Below are 15,464 nucleotides of genomic sequence, written 5' to 3' on the forward strand. Positions count from 1 at the left end.
ATACCATATTACAAGGAAGTAAGGTTCACTTTCGAACATGATGAACACGCGATCGGAGACCCTCGGAGCCTTTTTAATCACCGCTATTGTAATAAGAGCTATATGGGTATAGATGTAGGGTTCACATTTGACCAGCACGACCAGAGAGAGAACTTCAACGTGCGAGCAGCCTTCATCCACGTTTAGGGAGACTTTTATAGACGTACGGCGTTTTAGTAGCCACCATTGTTATTTACTTCAAGATAATATAGTATAAACTAAATAGAGTGAACTTAAAAAAAACCGGTCAAGTGCGAGTCGGACTCGCGTTCCAAGGGTTCCGTACATTACCTATTTTTTGACAATGTAGATTTTTTATCGTCCCACATTGCACTGACTGCACATTTCTAATAGGTTTTCCTGTCATCTATAGGTAAAGAACTATTTTGTGTATTTTATTCAACACGTACGGGTCGGACGGACAGACAGACAGACGCACGAGTGATCGTATAATGGTTCCGTTTTTGCCTTTTGAGGTACGGAACTCTAAAAACAGTTGATTTTATTAAATCTTTTCCTCGGATTGTTAAGTACTTGAATCTAAACCTAAATTCTGTATAATAAAATTATTTGTCCCACAGCCGTCATGGGACCTGGTGGACCCGATCTGCACGTTCCTGTTCTCGGTTCTGGTGCTGTTCACTACCTTCAACATCATCAAGGAAACCCTGCTGGTGCTCATGGAGGGCTCCCCTAGAGGACTAGACTTCCAGGTATATCCTCATACCAAACTACTGAACATACGTTCCAAGGATCTCTAACTGGTGCCTTCATCCAATCATTACTTTGACCAGATCATCGGCTCTTCATAAGAAGTAGATTTTGCAGGCATCAACATCATAAGATGGACACTCCAGGAATCTCCAATTTACCAGTTCATTCAGTTCCCTGCAATAGTCGAATGTTTGGAACCTTCTGCGTTCTCAAAGATCACTGCCTCAGCGGCCATAGGGACAGCATGTCCCCACGATGGGATCTGGCGGACCCAATATTCACGTGCATGTTCTATAGTCTGTATCTTTAGGTATTTAAAAAAGAGTAAACAAAATCTACCCTCAAATGGCTTAAGAAGCCAGTTAACATTACATGATCAAATGACGTAGGTTAAAGTCAGGTCGTTCAGTGACAGATCCAGGTGGTTTTGTATTTGGTTGGTTAATCAATAAATATTATAACTACCTGAAAATGTACAAATTATTTGTTTACTTTTATTTAAGTACCTAAAGAGACAGAGTAGGCGCTTTTGCCGTCGTATAAGAAACCTGTGTGCCTTTAATCCTAAATGTCCCATTATCTTTTGCAGGAGGTGGCGAACACGTTCCTAACTCTGCCCGGCGTCGTTCGTGTCCACAATCTGCGCATGTGGGCGCTATCACTCGATAAAACTGCCCTGTCGGCCCATTTAGCCATTCGTAAGTACAATTGACCGTAGTTCTGTAGAAAGCGACCAACTTTTTATATTTGTCAATGTGACTTACACCCTAACTCAGCAGCTTTGGTCGCTTTCTGCATTGATAAAAAAATGTTGGTCGTTTTCTGCATAACTACGGTCAATTATGATCCAAATGAGTTTATCATGTCAAATATTCATGAAAGAAAAGTAAAGTCGTACTTTTTTTTTATGTAGTCAATATCAGACTCGGACTATTGACGCTCTCACTGCGTTCGAGCACCAAACTACTCCGACTGAAATGAGTACCTTTCATCCCTTGGTTAACAATCTCATCATCTTCCTCGCGCTGACCCGGCATTTTGCTACGGCTCAAGGGAGCCCGGGGTCCGCTTGGCGACTGATCCCAAGAATTGGCGTAGGCTCTAATTGTTTTTCCGTAAGCGACTGCCATCTGACCTTCCAACACAGAGAGTAAACTAGACCTTATTGGGATTAGTCCGGTTTCCTCACGATGTTTTCCTTCACCGAAAAGCGACTGGTAAATATCAAATGATATTTCGTACATAATTCGCCGGGGTTTGAACCCGCGACCTCCGGATTGAAAGTTGCACGCTCTTAAGGCCCCAGTACACAGTGGTGAAGGATGGGCCATGCCACGCCGTCGCCATTGTGTACAGGGGGCAATGGTATACAATGGCGGACGACTGGCCGTCAGTTGTCAGCCGTCGTGAGCAATCGGGAAGTTGTCGGTTGTTTTGGCACACTTCAAAGGAATCGTGGCGTACCGTGGCCTGTGGTGTTCACACAGTCGCCATTCTTTGTTTAGTTTCTTGAATTTTTGACCGCTTGATTAAATGTTGATAGCCCAAAATGTCATTATCGTGGAGCAATGAAGAGACTTCAGTTTATAGATTTATATCAATCAGAGCCTACAATTTTTTTTGATGCACCATTGTGTGAACATCTGCGTGATATAGGCCTACAGTTGCGCATTGCAAAGCATGGCTTGGCATGGACCATCCTTGACCACTGTGTACTGGAGCCTTTACCGGTAGGCCACCAGTGCTCCAGTGCACCAGCCCTTGGTTAACAATCTACTATAACCCTTCTTTAACCTTCCAGGCACCGGAGTGAGTCCACAGAAAGTCCTAGAACAAGCGACGCGGCTGGTCCACGACAAATACAACTTCTTCGAGATGACGCTCCAGATCGAGGAGTTCAGCGACGGCATGGAGTCCTGTGGCCAGTGCAAGATGCCGCAGGCGTGAGTCCCTACTGTTGTTGTAAAGTAGACTTGCCTACTCCATTGCCGATGTTGGCTGACCATTCGTTTATTTTTAAGCCGTTAAAAGGCAGGACATTTACAGTACCTAGTTTGTGTTACAAGGGATCAAAATGATATATTTCCGTCAAGGGCGTACATTTGTTAACGCCTAACGTTAAGTGTTAACACCCAAGACGAAATAATTTTGATACCGTGTGACACATACTGCTTTTCACATCAACTATGAGGAAAATAAAAAAAATCTTAGTGTTGACACAAATGATTATGTTTCAAAATATTATTCAAGCTAAAAAAAGAATGCAAAAAATAACAAAAACAGTGTCCTAGAACAGAAAAGTGCCACTTTGATCCCCCCTAGCAGGGAGGAAAAGTGCCACTATGATCCCTCCTAGCGGGGAAGAAAAAGCCCTTTTCCGAATAGGTGATGTGAAAAGAGTATTGTTATCACTGTAAAATGGCGTTGTCATTAGTTCAATAATTGTGACTTTCCATACCAAGACCTTTCTCTATCTTTATGCTTCTTCGCCTTTATATCAGAATTTCTGTTGGAATTTCAGATAAAAAGAACCATATTGCACTTGAAGCAGAACCCTTCTGTGATGGAAAGCCATAATTTAAAGTATATCGTATTGTAGTTGAAATAAAGTCCAATTCAATATACACTCATTAGTCAAATTGAAGTTCTAGCGTCGAAACGAAAGGCAATGTAGAAGGATATTGAAACAGGAGTCTAAAATAAATATTTAGCATGTCTATTAACAGGGGTCGCTTAAATTTTGAACTTAAAACTATTTTTATTTTAAAGAAGAGTACATAATTTGAAAAAAATATAGACACTATTTGTCCTGTCAGTTTGAGATTAGCTGAAAAGCAACTGGGCCGATTTTGATTCAGTTGTCTTATTTTCACAAATCTGTGCTTTATTTTAATCTTAATTTCGACCGAAACGAGGGCGACTCCAACAAGCTATTTTTATTTGGTCGCGAATCGCAATAAAAAAAGTAGCAATTTCCTTAACGACATTGCTTTTTGGTTAAATTTACATTTTATGTAATTATTACGATCCAGTTAAAGTATGGAAGTTTTAAGCCTTTTTACGTAAATCCGAATTTATGATAAATCAGTATTTATTATTACATAGATTGGTATAGTTGAAAGTACTTAGTATCAAAATTGTATTTAGTATTGTAGCTTACAAGCCAGACCAATAATTTTCGTACTAAGTTTTCTGCTTGTAAAAGGCAACCAGGAGAATTTGAAAATCATAATTCAACATGAATACAAAATATTCATGCCTTATTTATATACCGATTTATATTTGTATGTATTTATTCAAAATTGTATTCAAATACTTGTGTATATACCTACAAGTACCCATCAAAAAACTATGGATACCAAAAATATGAGCAGGTTTATATTGTATTTTAGCGCAATTTTTACATGTGCATGAGGTGATATTATAATGCCTTTGTTGATATTATAATGATTAGCAAAATTGCTCAAATACCTAAAAGCAATAACCACTTTATTATTATCTAGATAATATAGAAAAATGTATGCGTTAAAAATAATTCTAGTTATTATAGGAATAAACTAGTTCCTATCGATGTTATAGAAACAATGTAAATATATTACTTCTTAATAATCAAGAAACAGACCAGACTGTGCAATCAAATAAAAAGGCCTTTGCTAGTAATATTAATAAAGTAAACTTAGATGAAAATTTATCTCTAAAGAGATATAAGTGTATCTACAAAGTTCTAAAATGTAAAATGTGCCTTAAAATACTAGAAATAGAATTCATGATTCTGATTATTTCCGTCACGTCCACAGATCGCTTACGCTTAAAGATTTAAAATGAAGTGTGCAAAAGAGAGAGGCAGACTATAAACGAAAAAACATGAGCTTCACAGCGGCCGCCAACGGCCGTTTGCCTCCGCGGTTAGTGGATTGGAAAATAATGTAAGGTAGGGTGGGGTGAGTCTATCGCCGGGGTAAGACTATCACTTGTATGCAATCCTCATACTGTTTGTCTTGCTCCGAGCAAAATAAACTACATATGTTAGTCTTACCCCCACCATACCTTAAAGGTGTATTTAGAGGATACAGTGGGTGATTGTAACTTGGGATATACTGTTCAAAAAACAAATGGTTCACGCAGTCACATATTTTATATGAATTTGTGACAGTCCGTCAAAAAGGACCTTATGGCGGTCGGCGCTTACGCCATTGTTAAGGGCGCGCTAATACTAATACGTAATACGCCATAAGGTCCCTTTTGATGTGGACTGTCACATTGAATACCATCAATGACACTTGACATCATTCCAACTTTGGTCGCACTTTTGTTATATGACAGGCAATCTTGTACAGTCACCACTAGCGTCCCCCAAGCCTCGGCGTCTAGCCAACTCTGGCTGCTGCTCGACGCAACGTTGGCGCAACTGCGCAGCGACGCCATTTTCCATACAGTTGACTAGACGCCGAGGCTTGGAAGTTGGGAGACGCCAGTATGGGGTGGCCTTAGAAGCACTGGTTTATACATTTTTAGAATTATATTTCATGTCAAGTCTGCGTCTTTGCATGTATAGAACACACGTTCTAATGTATAATTAATGCCTATTTTGAATTAATTGTATCAAACTATAGTAAATAATCTAATTTATATGAATTTTAATTATAGTTATTATGTAAGTACCCTTAGAAGGAACTGAGTCTTCCAAATGCATAAGCAAACACGTGTAATGTATTTCAACAGAAAATATATTTTCTGAAGTTATTTACTCATCTTTCATTCTTGTTCTCTATCAAAAAATCACATTCCTTTGGACACATACAATCTTAGAGGATATAACCAAACGGAGTAGCCGGCGTTCCCCTCTGCCGAAAATAGGCGGCCAATGGTCATACTCATTGTATGGTATGGTCTTACGTTTAAATATCTGACATGGCTATTTTTACGTTACGTACATTTGACGTGCCCCTCCCCCGCAAAAATCGGGAGACTATTTTGTACGGAAAATTACAGACAAGGCGTCTTCATTTGATTTTATCCTCTAAGCATACTGTCAAGTATTTATTAACCTTTCATATGTGTGTGGTCAAAAAAACCGGGCAAGTGCGAGTCGGACTCGCGCACGAATGGTTCCGTACCATAATGCAAAAAACGGCAAAAAAAAAACGGTCACCCATCCAAGTACTGACCCCGCCCGACGTTGCTTAACTTCGGTCAAAAATCACGTTTGTTGTATGGGAGTCCCACTTAAATCTTTATTTTATTCTGTTTTTAGTACTTGTTGTTATAGCGGCAACAGAAATACATCATCTGTGAAAATTTCAACTGTCTAGCTATCACGGTTGGTGAGATACAGCCTGGTGACAGACGGACGGACGGACAGCGGAGTCTTAGTAATAGGGTCCCGTTTTACCCTTTGGGTACGGAACCCTAATAAGGAAAAACCGGGCAAGTGCGAGTCGGACTCGCGCACGAAGGGTTCCGTACCATAATGCAAAAAAAAAAAAACAAAAAAAAAGCAAAAAAAAAAACGGTCACCCATCCAAATACTGACCACTCCCGACGTTGCTTAACTTTGGTCAAAAATCACGTTTGTTGTGTGGGAGCCCCATTTAAATCTTTATTTTATTCCGTTTTTAGTATTTGTTGTTATAGCGGCAACAGAAATACATCATCTGTGAAAATTTCAACTGTCTAGCTATCACGGTTCGTGAGATACAGCCTGGTGACAGACGGACGGACGGACGGACGGACGGACGGACGGACAGCGAAGTCTTAGTAATAGGGTCCCGTTTTACCCTTTGGGTACGGAACCCTAAAAATCGTGGAATCAAACCTCGGTTGTGCTGTAGGTAGAACAAAAAACCGGGCAAGTGCGAGTCGGACTCGCGCACTAAGGGTTCCGTACCATAATGCAAAAAAAAAAAAACAAAAAAAAAGCAAAAAAAAACGGTCACCCATCCAAGTACTGACCACTCCCGACGTTGCTTAACTTTGGTCAAAAATCACGTTTGTTGTATGGGAGCCCCATTTAAATCTTTATTTTATTCTGTTTTTAGTATTTGTTGTTATAGCGGCAACAGAAATACATCATCTGTGAAAATTTCAACTGTCTAGCTATCACGGTTCGTGAGATACAGCCTGGTGACAGACGGACGGACGGACGGACGGACGGACGGACGGACGGACGGACGGACGGACGGACGGACGGACGGACGGACGGACAGCGAAGTCTTAGTAATAGGGTCCCGTTTTACCCTTTGGGTACGGAACCCTAAAAAATACATCCTCGAATAAAATGCTAAATAAAATATGACTAAAATTCGGCCGGGATATCTTTATGTTGATATCAGATGATTCCAGCCGTCTTCAAAAAATCGGGGAACATATTATAAAAATAACTCAGTGGACAAAATTTTCTATGAAGCACAACCCGACGAATCGAGAAATTCCTTAAATTTTTGAAGTAAAACAATGCAGTCGCGCATTCTGTACAAAAAACATTTAATATTCATAGTTGTGCTTGTCGGGCAAACACCCAGTCTTGGCGACGGTGGCGTAGTAGTGTGCAGAGCGGCGCGCGGTGCGCGTGCGATCCGGGCTCGAATAATCCACCTCGAACAGGCCGAAACGCTCTCTGGAAATGGAAAATTATGTTTGAGACAGCGTGATTCGATCTAGATAGAAATATAAGCTAGCTTTCTTATTGTCACTGTGGCAAGGCACGAAGTGGCACACAAGTCAAATTCCTTCCACAGGATACCCGTAGTTATATCAAGGACAGATAGGAATCGACGTCACGTAATAGGGAATATTAGGCAAAGCTCTGCCTAGGTGGCACCACTAGCACATACAGTAAACAAACCTCATTGACATCATCAATGACACATCATGCGTCACTAGGTCAATCACATGGCCTACCGTGAAACACGACAATCGAAAGTTCGGTTTCTGCCTCTCTATCACTCTTGCTTATCCCATCGATAGAGAAGGCAGATAAAGAAATTTCACAATTCGCGGTAAGCCACCTGTAAACAAACCACCTTGATTCATCAATGTCATAATGAAAACACTGAAAACTTGTCAAAAAACTGTTTAAGGCCTAGTATGCATAAGTTACTCTATGGTTTACCTACTAAACAAATTAGTGCTGCACTCTAGCGGCAGAACATTGCAGTAATACTCCCTATTCGTTAAGCTGGTACCTAGGAAAACTTTGACAGACGGAGTAGGCGCACCCGGCTAAATTGCATGGACACTCAACCCTTTCCGCCAAAGACTTGAACTAGGTATCAACTGGCGCGCGCGGCTACAGCCCAATACCAGGGACCATGCGAAACTCCTGAGTACTCCTGACTTCAGCCAAACTCGGCTCCGCTCGGCTCAGCATTGCTCCGAGCAATTATTAGGGTTGGCACCACTTGACTTCCTTTTGCGTGTACGACCACAGATAAGATAATCACTTGAATTTTGACAACCCTATATAGCCGAAAGGGATAATGCCATATATTAGAACGGGATAGCATGATTCAACCCTGAACCGCTGTCAAACTTCGGTTTTGTAGGAAGTTTCCTTTCTGTACGGCAGTACTATTATTTATTCTGTGCCAATACCTACTTATGTGCATTCTGATAAGGTCCACGATGACTCACCGCACATGATAGGCGAGGCGTGCAAAGGGTTAATAAATTAATCATACATAATTTTGTCCATGCAACTTTATTGCTCGCCGTAGAGTTAGACCACGAAAAGTCTGCAGAGACTTTGATAGCCCACGCAGTGCAAGTGTTATTTTAAACGTCAAACTTCTATGAAAATGTGACGTACCTACCTATTAATTAATACATCATTTTGTCCATGCATTTTTGTTGCTCGCTGTAGAGTTAGACCAAGAAAAGTCTGCAGAGATTTTGATAGCCCACGCAGTGCAAGTGTTTTTTTTAAACGTCAAACTTCTATGAAAATATGACGTACTTATAAATAACACTTGCACTGCGCGGGCTATCAAAATCGCTGCAGACTTTTCTTGGTCTAACTTTAGGTACCTATACCTACATTTTATAACACGAATATCGTGGTATTCATGATTGTTTACTCATTGATAACTTATAATTTTAATTAATTATTGTTTACAGTGGTTATCGTTGCATATATTAACGTAATTAGAGTAAAGTTCAAGAACAGGACTAGTTTGAAATCTGCAGAGTACTAGTAGATAACGACATTGTAAATTCAATGTGGATAAACGTCTGCCAATCCTAGACCTTTTTATTTATAATATATTATTTATGCTGCTTTTAATATTATTTTAGGTTGCCTAATGTCGATGTTTACATATTACCTACTCGTATCCAGAATTAGAAACTGATAATAGCGGGCATATACAGTTAAAGAATTTAATTCAGAGATTCAAAAGATTATAAAATCCTACTTGATTAAATGAAATTCTATTCTATTCTATAGTGAGCTTTTATGACTTTCAGTTACTTTTATTTACGTGGCTCCATAGCTTCTCAATCATATTTTTAGTAAATAAATAGGTAGTTTACTTGCACCCTGTAAAACCTATTACGAAGTGACGGTAAAAAGTTTGGACTTCGAAGCAGTAACTTGGCGTGTGTGTGAAGTTGGACGGCCTTAGAAGCAGTAAAATTAGTGTTAGAGAAAGAGAAAGGAGCAGCAACTTAGTGTTAGTGTAAGAGAAAAAAATACGTACGAGAATCCTCTCATCCACTCATAGTTGTCTAATAGGGACCAATGCGTGTATCCCACCACATCGCATCCATCTTTATAAATCGCAGCGTGTAGGGACCTCAGGTAGCTGTCGATGTAGTTAACCCGTTTGGCGTCGTCTAGACCTTTCTCGAGGGACACCCCGTTCTCTGTGACGACCACGGGGGGGTTGTTGTAGGTATTTTTGATCCAGTTCAGGGTCTTGCGGAAACCCCAAGGTACAACCTGGAGAATTGTTTTAGTTAAGTCTAAAAAACGTCACTGGTGTCGGTAATTTACATTGAAAGAAACCTAAAAAAACTTCATGGTGAGGATTTAAGACTATGCTCTATGTGAGGATCAAGTAAAACCTTGTTAGGGCATAACGATTACTTAGAGTTAAGTATTAGCAATAGCATAGATATCATGCAGTGGTGTCTTTAAGGAAAGTTTTCAAAATTCTTAAACCATTAGCATACCTACCTATAAAATGTAACCCTGATGGAACTCCTAAAACCAACTAGATTTTGAAACAATGGGAGCAATCTAGAAGCTCAGAATTAGAGTTCTGTAGTGACAAACAACAAGGCACAAAATTTACCTCAGAATAAACATAACTATCGTGCTAATAAGCGTCTAGACTAAGTACCTAGTATGAAATGTAACCTTTGTAAACTCACCCTCAACCATGTAGAATTACTCTTCGGCCATTTCGGGTTCACCGTCAACTTAACCCCCATATCGTCATCATAGCTCGGCTTCAAACTAATCTTCCCAGGCCCAGGCCTCGCCAAGTTGGTTGTATAGTGATTAAGGCCTAGAAAGTCGTACGATCCTCGTATGTTCAGGATTTCTTCTTCGGTGAAGGAGGGGAGTCGGGAGCGGGCGAATTTCTGGCGCCTAGAGATGGTGTCGATTCGTTGACGCATTATTGGGGGGTAGTCGCCCTGGCTGGAGAAGATCGGGTGCGCGAACCAGCCGAACTGTGAAAGGGAATAATATTAAATTAACTTTTTTTAAAACCCCCTACGCTATATGTCATTGACTTTGCAATGAAAAAGTTTGGAAATGTCACCTACTTACAACGTCTATAGACTATGAGATACTAAGGTAGAGTTAGTTAACTCATTGATTTGACGATAGTTTACTATTCTGCAGTTTTTTTTAATACTTTCCATAACATCTACACTTTACATACGTTATAGAAATAAAATCGTAATAATGTTACTAACTAGGAATTGCCTTGCAGTTTCAGCAGCAGCCTTGTCCGCGACGGACGGAGAGGCTGGCTCCATCCACGGCGTGTCCAGAGCGATCCCCACATGGCCTGGAACCAATTTTTCACTTAATCACAAAACCATTGATCCGTTCATAGACTGAAGACTCAAATGAGCCAGAACTTGGCCCAACATTTCCCAAAGTATTGAGTTCAATACGCGTTACTCAAATTATAAGTCACAAAAACGTAAAGACCAAGAATGTCCAGAATTACGTACAGACTGCGCGAAAATTCAATCAATTCAATACAAAGTACCACATATGACTTCAGTTGATCAGAAGAACTTCTTACTAACTGGAGGTGTGTCGATTCAAAACTCACCTTGGTGATCCTTATCAAATTCTTTCTTATACATCCTATACACCATCCCATGTGCCCGCAGAACAGTGTGGGCGCACAGATAGTCTTCAAGTCCGCTGGCGTGTCCGCCGGGCGCGTCCCAACCGCCGTAGCCGTCGTGGCAGAAGGTTAGGGGTTCGTTGAAGGTTAGCCAGGTTTTTACACGGTCGCCGAAGGTCTGGAAGAGGACCTGGGGAAAAGGAACTTTTAAAACATGAAGGAATATAGCTGCCAAGAAACATCCATGGTGGAAAAGCCTGAAGTTTCATTAATAGTTGATGACGTTCGGGTAACTAGTACTTGGTAAGGGTTACCGGATCTTGAACATAGAACATATATTAGGCAGTATTTCTGCCATCTAAGGCAGTTTCTACATACCCTAGCGTAGTCAACGAAGTAGTCAGCCATAATGGGATTGGTCCAGCCTCCAAGGTCCTGGAGAGACTGCGGGAGGTCCCAGTGGTACATGGTCACTAAGGCTCCAATCTTGTTCTTCTCCAACTCGTCGAGAAGCTCGTTGTAGTAGCGGACGCCATCTTCATTGATTTTACTGTGAGAAAATTATAGAAAATGGTGGACGGACGTCAGTACTCAGTATGAAGTTGTGAAATTTAATACAATAGCAGGATTGAGAAGAGCTTTATCTTAAAATTCTTGACTTCGTATACATTCCACAAGCTGTTATTGTATTAGCCTTAAATGCTTTAATCAGTCGCATATGAATGCTGAACTTTTATCATAACGTGCGTCACTGTCGCACTTACAATACTTACCTATTTGCTAGAAGATGACAGACGATAAAAGAGCGGTTATCTTAGGCAAACAAGTGCTGTTAAAGTCATAATTAAGTATTCTTCCATTTAAGGGTTTACATAGGCAAAATGTTTACTTATTGAATCCTTCCGGCAGTATCCTTGGCCAGGAGATAGAGAACCGGTAGAACTGCACGCCCAGGGTCCTCATCAGCCGCACGTCCTCCTTGAGCCTGTGGTACGAGTCCGCGGCCACGTCGGCGTTCTGGTGGTCGTAGACTCGCTCCGGGTGGGTGTGCGTGTAGCGATCCCAGATGCTTTCACTCTTGCCTACAAAAGTATCAGTAAGAACAATATCATTCATCATTCGCCCTTTTCTCATTTACTTGGGGTCGGCGCAGCATGTTTTCTTCTTCTATACTTCTCTATCGTTCATCGTCATCTCATCATCTGATTTCTTTTGTATGATCTCTCACACAGCCAGTATGACAAAACTTGCGCTAATAACTACCCTTACCCAGGCACCTTGCTTCCTTCCATTTACAATTATCAAAATCCCTTAAAAGCTCCATAATCCCCTTGATTGATCTTTTTACTTTTACTGGCTTTTTTAAAAGTTTTTATAATAAACTTAGCCAGCTGCATTCTAATTTGAATACCTATAAGAACATCACTTCGTTTCGCTTGCTCGTTGGATAAATATACGAAAGGCCTACAGGGCTCCATTCTAAAGGTGGGAACCAAGCACGTAGCACCCCTAATACCAAGCAGCCCGACTTGTGCTTGGGGAAATCGGAGAGACGTAGGTTTGTCCAATAGTCGGCGCATACTCGTTGAAGAAGAGAGAGAGAATGGCCACTGAATCCTATAAAATGCATTGGAAAAGTAAGTTAAGTACCTACCTGAAGCGTTCCATCCGCCCTCGATCTGATAGGCTGCGGTGGCCACTCCGAATACAAAGCTTTTGTTGGAGAAGCATAGCTGCGCAGGACTGCATGGACAAGATAGATTCATTAAAAAATAACTGTAGACAGGTTATCTCTGATATAGGGATCGGCAGGAGAGTTGAGGTTGATTAATTGATTACACACTTTGAGTAAGTACTTAACACTTAACTAATAAAGACCGGTAGTGAATGAATGAATGAGCGAATGTGACAGTGCATGGTATTTAAGCTAAATCTCAATACATTTAAGAAGCTTTTTCGTTATTCTTGCAGTTGGCTGTAAATACGTATAATTTACTTACTTGTAGCTTATAATGTTCTCGCTTTTCTGCAGTCTAACGAGCTCACCTGGATTCCTGGATAAGACAGATTAAAAACAAAATAATATACTCAAGAACAACGAAAGTCAAGTCGGGTCATAAGTAAATTTGTTTTCACCACACCAGCTCGGAAAGGCTTACTTTGCACTTCAAAAACGGATAGCAAAGTTGCACTTTGCTATCAGTAGGTACCTAATTCACATGTAAGGCAAAGTAATTAAATGCAAATTTTGAGTTGTTTTTTTACGTTTGCTGGCAGAATTGACTTTCAAATGATGATTTTGAATGATAAATATTTAATAACATTCATTTGAATTTGATTTGGTTTGATTTTGTTTGATATTTTACATTTAATATTTGCCTCGGGTTGGTGTGGTGAAAAATTTTGTGTTTCAGTCAGGGGCAAATTTTGTTTAACCCTCGTGCTTTGAAACCCTCGCAACGCTCAAGATTCCATTTTTCGAACCACTCGCTACGCTCGTGGTTCAATTTTGGAATCTTTCACTTGCTCGGGTATCAATATTAGCACGAGCGGTTAAACAACAACTTTGCCCCTTGTAAAACAAATAACTAATACAAATCTGTTAAAAATCGTTAATTGTTTCTTTATTGAGTTACAGAGTAGACCAACGTTACGTCACTTGTTACGGTTATCAGTAGCGTCGTGAGCTTATCAATTATAGTGGTTATGGCATCGCAGCACTAGTAATTAGGTCATTGACCTTGACTTCTTGTCCGCACCCCTCGGTAACTTTGTCGGTAATACTTGTATACTCGATCTTTATTATGTTCCATACGTTCCATATATCAGGGAGGCGAAGTTTGAATTTCGATCGCTTGATTTTATCACGATCGATTTTTTTTATTTGATTTTAATCGGTGAAAAACGGTGAAATGCTAATTTTTGAAATACGAGTGATAGAAATTGGGAATCTAGTGGTATTGACCTTTCGTTTTCCATTCTATTAATAGATTTTAAATGCCTAGTAGTGGAGATATTAAACGAAATACTTATACGAAAGCGAGCAGTCGAAATTAAAAAATCGGCCCCAGAAACGAAAGTAAATACCTACTTAGTGGGATTGGCCGATCGAAGTACTTTTACCTGTGAATCTCACTAATACCTAGAGTATTATTTTTTTTGGTCTTATGGCCACAGGTAAAACCTATTATGCTTGCGCCATCTATGGATCCTGTTGGTCACTCTAGGTCTAGTGCCACTAATAGGGACTAGGTACGTTAAGTATATGTAATTTTTAGGATTTTTGTTTGAGACTGTCTTCATTATGTGTAGTTAGGAACTTGAACTTCAAACTTCAACATTTTCAAACTTCAACATTCATTCAGCAAATAGGCCACAAAGGCACTTTTACACGTCAACATTGAATTTACATACAAGCAAATATAATAAGAATACATTAATAATTGGCTTGGTTTTGCCACTTTATTTATTTACAACAACATTAATCTACGTAACGGCACTACATATGTGTAAGTTGAGGAGAGTTTCCAAAAAGTTAGAAACGTTCTCGGAAATTTGACGATAACTAATAATAATAAAGAAAATTGCTTTTTGGAAACGGGATATTTTGTTCCCCATAAAAAATATGACACTCATGTTTTCTAAATAATTGCATGTGGAAATTTAGCAATTTGTGAAACTTTAGCACGGCACATTAAAACACAAACATCTCTTAGGTAGATAAAAGTACCTATTAATAGTAGATTGCTAACCAAGGGATGAAATGGGTGCTTTCACTCGAGTTGAATATCTGCTTTTCATTTGGAATACGAGGAAAGTAAAACACATGTGTATTTTATGAAACATGGAACAAAATATTGTATAAGCTCGTGGTATTTCTTGAGGTAACTTTCAATAATTACCCACCTAAGGAAAAGGATCATTATTTTATGGAATGGAAATGAAACGCCAAAACAAAAAAAAATGGAACGACAAATCTATTTTGAACCTAAATATCCATTGCACATCGTAAAAAAATATTAATTAACCCGCTTTATAGATAAACACACTTTCAGAGCATAAGAAACGAAAAGTAAATATAATCTCACCCGATCCATATGACCGCCAAACTGAGTAACACGCCGTATCGCGACATGTCCGTCTGTCTGTCGCCGCGACCGACCGAGCAGTGAACGATAACTTATGACATTACGTGTACTTAACAATAACAACGCCGTATTATACGGTCTGCAATAGAAGTAAGTAGCAGTGCGAAAAGATATTGAAGTGTTTTTAACCCCTCACGCAAAAGGGGCGTTATAACTAAGTTTGACCGCTATGTGTATACCTGTACATACACACACACGCCTGCCTGCCTGTGGCACCGTAGCTCTTAAACCAGTAGATAATGAGTCACGCTAG

General features: G+C 39.9%; 2 protein-coding genes across 4 annotated transcripts in view; one reads left to right on the forward strand and one right to left on the reverse strand.

Moving 5' to 3' along the window:
- Nucleotides 1-5,496, forward strand: part of LOC134789694 (proton-coupled zinc antiporter SLC30A2-like) — a 54,195-nt gene extending 48,699 nt beyond the window's left edge. For both annotated transcript variants that reach the window (XM_063760306.1, XM_063760309.1), the window contains exons 8-10: nucleotides 621-752; nucleotides 1,343-1,451; nucleotides 2,555-5,496. In XM_063760306.1, the coding sequence (XP_063616376.1) occupies nucleotides 621-752; nucleotides 1,343-1,451; nucleotides 2,555-2,700 (387 nt within the window). In that variant the 3' untranslated portion in view covers nucleotides 2,701-5,496. The remainder of the gene's footprint in view (nucleotides 1-620; nucleotides 753-1,342; nucleotides 1,452-2,554) is intronic.
- A 1,736-nt stretch (nucleotides 5,497-7,232) lies between these two features.
- On the reverse strand, nucleotides 7,233-15,264 carry LOC134789674 (myrosinase 1-like). 2 transcript variants are annotated; one of them, XM_063760270.1, is made up of 10 exons: nucleotides 15,152-15,264; nucleotides 13,064-13,117; nucleotides 12,718-12,806; nucleotides 11,953-12,145; nucleotides 11,442-11,613; nucleotides 11,046-11,253; nucleotides 10,678-10,772; nucleotides 10,126-10,428; nucleotides 9,450-9,691; nucleotides 7,233-7,369 (listed from the first exon to the last, which is right to left on the reverse strand). In XM_063760270.1, exons 1-10 carry the CDS (start codon nucleotides 15,196-15,198, stop codon nucleotides 7,237-7,239), a joined length of 1,536 nt encoding a protein of 511 aa, XP_063616340.1. In that variant the 5' UTR covers nucleotides 15,199-15,264; the 3' UTR covers nucleotides 7,233-7,236. The 2 variants fall into 2 exon arrangements, with proteins under 2 accessions (XP_063616340.1, XP_063616341.1); XM_063760271.1 differs by lacking the exon at nucleotides 13,064-13,117 and having other exon boundaries at nucleotides 15,152-15,250.
- Nucleotides 15,265-15,464: the final 200 nt, after the last annotated feature.

The sequence above is a fragment of the Cydia splendana genome, chromosome 4 (assembly GCF_910591565.1).
Source record: "Cydia splendana chromosome 4, ilCydSple1.2, whole genome shotgun sequence".
NCBI classification, from domain to species: domain Eukaryota; kingdom Metazoa; phylum Arthropoda; class Insecta; order Lepidoptera; family Tortricidae; genus Cydia; species Cydia splendana.